This window comes from Psammomys obesus, unplaced genomic scaffold (genome assembly GCF_907164565.1).
Source record: "Psammomys obesus unplaced genomic scaffold, mPsaObe1.curated_primary_1811, whole genome shotgun sequence".
NCBI lineage: Eukaryota > Metazoa > Chordata > Mammalia > Rodentia > Muridae > Psammomys > Psammomys obesus.
In genome coordinates this window covers 8,625,152-8,630,181 of record NW_026592666.1, presented here as the reverse complement: position 1 = coordinate 8,630,181, position 5,030 = coordinate 8,625,152, and the positions used below count along the sequence as shown (strand labels likewise).

At 50.3% G+C, this 5,030-nt stretch overlaps 1 protein-coding gene across 4 annotated transcripts in view; it reads right to left on the bottom strand.

The window, feature by feature from the left end:
* Positions 1 to 1,561: 1,561 nt before the first annotated feature.
* The window catches only part of Eva1c (eva-1 homolog C), a 66,494-nt gene continuing 63,025 nt past the window's right edge, over positions 1,562 to 5,030 (bottom strand). For 3 of the 4 annotated variants that reach the window (XM_055614874.1, XM_055614877.1, XM_055614875.1), the window contains one exon: positions 1,562 to 2,139. In XM_055614874.1, the coding sequence (XP_055470849.1) occupies positions 1,763 to 2,139 (377 nt within the window). In that variant the 3' untranslated portion in view covers positions 1,562 to 1,762. Of the gene's footprint in view, positions 2,308 to 5,030 lie in introns of all 4 variants that reach the window. The other variant, XM_055614878.1, reaches the window with a different exon arrangement.

Here is a 5,030-nt window from a genome sequence, read left to right as displayed (position 1 = left end):
GGAAAGGCTTATTTGGACTCCCAGTTTCAGAGGAACAGCGCATCACAGTGGTTGAAGCAGCTGTGCCCATGGCAGCAGAATTGGGGATGTCCAGATAGCACCAATGGACAAGGAAGCTGACAGTTGGACCTCAAGATCCTCCCTACCCACCCCCATAATGTACTTCCTCCTGCTAGGTCCCCAGATTTCAACACTACCATCTGGGAACCAAGTATTTAGACATACAACCTACGATAAAACAAAACCCTGTTGGAAGAAAAATTCTCGTTACATCACTCCACTGCTGTGAGCTCCTGTCCACTGGGGCAGCCTTCTAAATGCACCATCACTGGTTCTGTCCGGCATGTCTCCTAAACTTCCTAAGGCCCCTCTGACTCCCCTGCACTGGCTCCTGGTCCCAGCTCCCAGCAGGTAAAACATAAGCTTTGCAATAACTTGAAAGTCATCAGCATTTGCTCCCCCTATGAATGCTTAGGTTGCTGGATTTTACCACCAGTGGTTTTAAACTCAAGCGCAGGAGTCTGCAAACTTTTTCTGTGTGGAGCAAGACTGTGTTAAGCTTTCTGGGCCGTCCTTTATGTACAAACCAGGGCGTGGGCTAAATCCTGCCTCTTGGGTGGATTTGTGTAGCCCTTGAGCTAATGGTAGCTTTTACACTGCTTAAATGTCAACCCTTAAAAAAACCACCTAGAACTTTCCAAGATGGCTTGGCTGGCTGGGGCAGGGGTGGGTGGGAGGAGAGCCAACATGCTTTTCTTAGGCGTGTTCTGGAGATCAAGTTCAAATCAAAGCTTGCACCTTAGCAACTGGGCCATCTACCAGGCCCCCAAAATGGTTGATTTTTTGTTTGTTTGTTTCAGCAGGTGAATCGTGGTGTCTTGATTCACACCTGTACTCTTAGCACACATCGGAGAGTCATGAGTTTGAGGCCAGCATGAGCTACTTGTGAGACGCTGTCTTGAAAAACAAAAAACCAAACCAAAACAAACAAACAAAAAAGTCCCTTGTGGGGCGGGCACGGAGGCACGTGACTGTAGCTCGGCTGTCATCCAGCTGCTCCAGAGGCCAGATCTCCGGTCACAGTCCAGAGCCAGCGTGGACTTGCCCCCAAAATAAACACATTAAATACCTGTGAGCTCGTGGTTTTTGCCCTATTAGTTTAAGTAAAGTTTTGCTACATATTACAATATTTTACACATAAGCATGTGTGTGTGCGCGCGCGCATGTGCTGGTGCATGCCTGTCATGACACATGGAAGATCAGAGGACAATTTGCAGGAGTTGGTCCCCCTCCTCTCACACTGTGGGTTCTGTGGATTGAACTCAGGTCACCAGGCTTGGTAGCAGTCTCCTTTTACCCACTGAGCCATCTCACCGCTTCCCGTCAATCTAATTTTTAATGAATATCTGTGGGTCCCCCATTCACTCAGCTCCTCATTGTAGCATCTCACGAATATGTATGAACCAGCCCCTGGCACTATAGGTGCTGAATAAATGTGAATCTCAATTATGTACAGCGTTATTAACATACAGACATGAATTCAAACACGTACAAGACACCATGCCTTCCTCCTCATTTATTCCAGGCTGTAAACAATGTGAAAAGTCCCTTTGACAGCTTTCTGGCTTCACCCATTGCGGATGACATGACAGAGTCTCCTTCACAGAAGGTACACGCGAACCAGAACTGGGGGCTGGGAGACAGGACATGCTGGATCTTTCCTTCTTTGGAAAATATGATCTCACCCAGATGTGTCTGGTTTTCAGTAGAAATGGCCCATGTTCCTCGGAAGCGAGGCATCCAGGCCGCTGTTCATCCATATTTCTTGAATGATTTGCTCCCTGCGCTCAATCCTTTCTGCCAGCTCAGCGGCCTCTATGGAGCTGTAGGCTGGATATGAAGTCCTACAGAACCTGGACAGTTCCACAGGAAGCTCGGAGTCTGAGGAGTCCTCCCCTTCCACCTCCTCCTCGCTGTCTTCCTCAGCTTTGTCGCTCTCTAGCACCAGGTGTTCCTCCCCCTGCCTCAGCTCCCGGAAGTCCTTGGTACAGGACACTCTGACCACCAAGGCACACAGCGTGAGGAGCAGGCCGACACAGACACTACACATGAACAGCAGGGCCGCTCTTTCGGGGTGGGCTGGAAGGAGAAGAGAGCACGTGAGGACCTGAAAGGCTTAATTTTGGCTCGCAGTTTTGAAGATTTGCCCTCCATCGTGCCAGGGAAGGCATGGCAACAGGCTCATGTGGTCAAATCTGTTTTCATCCCGGTGGACCAGGACCCAGCACTCTTCCCGACATGGCACTACTGGTGGGAAACACACAGTCAAAACATGGCCTATGGAGGACATTCAGATCCCAGCTATAACAAGCAGCCAGTGGCACTACCATAGCACAAGGCCTCACTGCATCCTAATACAACTCTATTTGTAGATTTGAGCTCAGGGCCATTGATTGGCCACAACCTGAGAACCAGAGGGAATCCTGCAGGGGCCAGCAGCCTCTCCAGGCAGGTCTAGGACTAGAAGCTCCTTGTGGGATATATTTTGGTGACCCCAGCATTGTCTCTGTATATCTCAGCTGCTCCAAGCCTCCTCCAGGCACACTGTCTTTTACTCTGGGAGAAACAATGAAGACTGTTGTCTTTAGAGATGCCATTTCTCCCCAGGGGTCTAGCCTGGAGTCTCAAAACTCCTGGGCTGCTACGATTCGATTCTCCCGTAGTGAGGGATCTCACAGCTGAGCTCTGATGGGAGAGATAGAACCAGGACACTTTATCTTCCTGAAAGTGAACACCTCCCCAGGCAGCTTCCTTCCCGCGGCCCACGCTGTCCCTACAGCGGCACTCCTCAAGTGGGCTGCTCTTTGTGACCCCTGCCCGACATCTCCCCACTATCATCAAGACCCAGATGTCTGAATTAACATTTATTTTTGGCTGAGGACAAGACAGCAGATTGTGTCTGCCATCCTATAAGTATTGAAGAGTCAGAGCGTATAAAGGATTCTCATAGAGACCTACGTCCTTTCCACAGGGAAAAGGGCTACCTTCACCTCTGGGAGTGGTGGCAGATGGAGACACTGACGCCAGTAGCAAAGTCACTAAACAGTGATACCAAAGATGTAAAGACCAGGGCAGGCACCAGGTCAGACTTCCCCTCCCTCTCCCGCAGATCAAAGCCTGTTCCGCCGCTCTGCTCTCTCCTTCTGACATAGCTCAGACACAGCTTGAGTGTCCCTCAGAGTTTTAGGTGTTGGAATTGATACCTTGTATGAGGTGTGAAGAGGGCATTTTCCAGCCTCTAGGGGATGGGGCAGAGCCAGCACCAGGCAGAAACGCACTCCTGTGTCGAGTTTCTGAGGAACGAAGATCGCTCACAGCCCCTTCCTCTCCTGTCCAGGCAAGGGTGTGGTGGTGGCCCTGGGCCTCAGGTCCTGTCAACTCAGGATCAAGGTCTTGCTCCTCCACAAAACTGATTTGTTGCTTTACCTCTTTATTGTTACGGAGGTTTTTCTCCGTGCTAAGTCTGCTCTTAACAATGCCACACATGCTGGGCAGGTGCTCTACCCCTGAGCCACACCCAGCCCTACTTTCCAAGGAACTTAGATTAATCAAATTGAGTCATAATCCTTAGGGCCCATCACATGCTCCCGCAGACCCAGCACCTCCCACCTCCCTGCCCTCCAGGTGTCACGGTCCCCATTCTACTCCTGGGACTCAGGTCCTCTTGCTACAGAATCCCTCTGCGGAGGAGTTCACGTCATGGTCACTGAGATCCAGTGGCCAAGGATGGAGGAGATGAGCTGGGCTCAGTCGTCCCATGGGAATAAAACTTCCCATTCATATGAAGTGACTGTCATACAGTCACCAGATTGGAGGCAGATGGCATGAGGCCTAACCCCTGATGTAGCTAGACTCTTTCCAAAGCCGCCACTGCTGGGGCCCACGTTCAGGCCAGGGCTCTACCTACCGCCCCTGACTTTGTACAAAAAGTCATTTTCTAGAACCAACTGGACCACTTCCGACTGCTTAACCCCTTTCCTCTCATCTCTTTTGGGAAAGTAAGGCATTCTTTTTGTTGTAGTTGAATAGAATCTTCACGGTGTTTTTGTTGCTATTATTCTAAACTTAGCCTTGGTTCATCACAGGCTAGAGGGAATGGCTTATCTGTATTACAGTCCCAGGAGCCTCATGATGGGTGGCCAGTGGCCTTTAGGCCCCATTTGCTCTTTAGATCCTGGCCTGGGGCCAATCCAAGCTCCAGTTCAAATTTAGTCACACCCAGATAAGACACCAGCAAGGGCCTATCTCTTGGGGATTGTGGCCAGAGGCCTCCAGGAGGGAGAAGTGGAAAGCATTTGGAACCTGGTCTGATGGCACTTAGGGTGTGACAGGACTTTCTGTCACAGCTGCAGACCCTGGGGACACTGCAGACCCCGCCCCCAGGAGTGGGCTGTGCTGCTGATTGTCCTCTCTGCAAAGGTCACGTAACTGACTTTAGGACGTGTGATGAAACACCTCCTTCACATAGCTCACCTGATGGCCTACAGTTCCTTTCTCAGAACCACAGAGGCTGCCCTGGCCTTGGCTCCAGATGCCAAAGACACCCCCAAAGCTCTCAGCAGGTTTGCCTGAGGCTGGATACACACACACACACACACACACACACACACACACACACACACACACCACAATCCCAAACAACAGAATACTGAACCACAAAAGGCAGGCTTGTAGGCACTGTTGAGGCAAACACACAAAGCCAGATGCCAATAAGACACTAGTCTGGTGGTCTGGGAGGGACCCTGTTATTTATTTAGAGATTAAAACAAATAAATAAGTCCCTCAGCCAGGGGACACTGGCTTCTGCTGAAGCAGCCAATAAGCTGTCTTCCTCAGAACCACAGGTACATACATAAACACACATGTACAAACACATGCACATACACTACCATCCTCCACTCAAAGGCCCCCATATGATAAACAAGTACCATCAGCCTCGCCTACATATGCTACACACGTATACATGTATA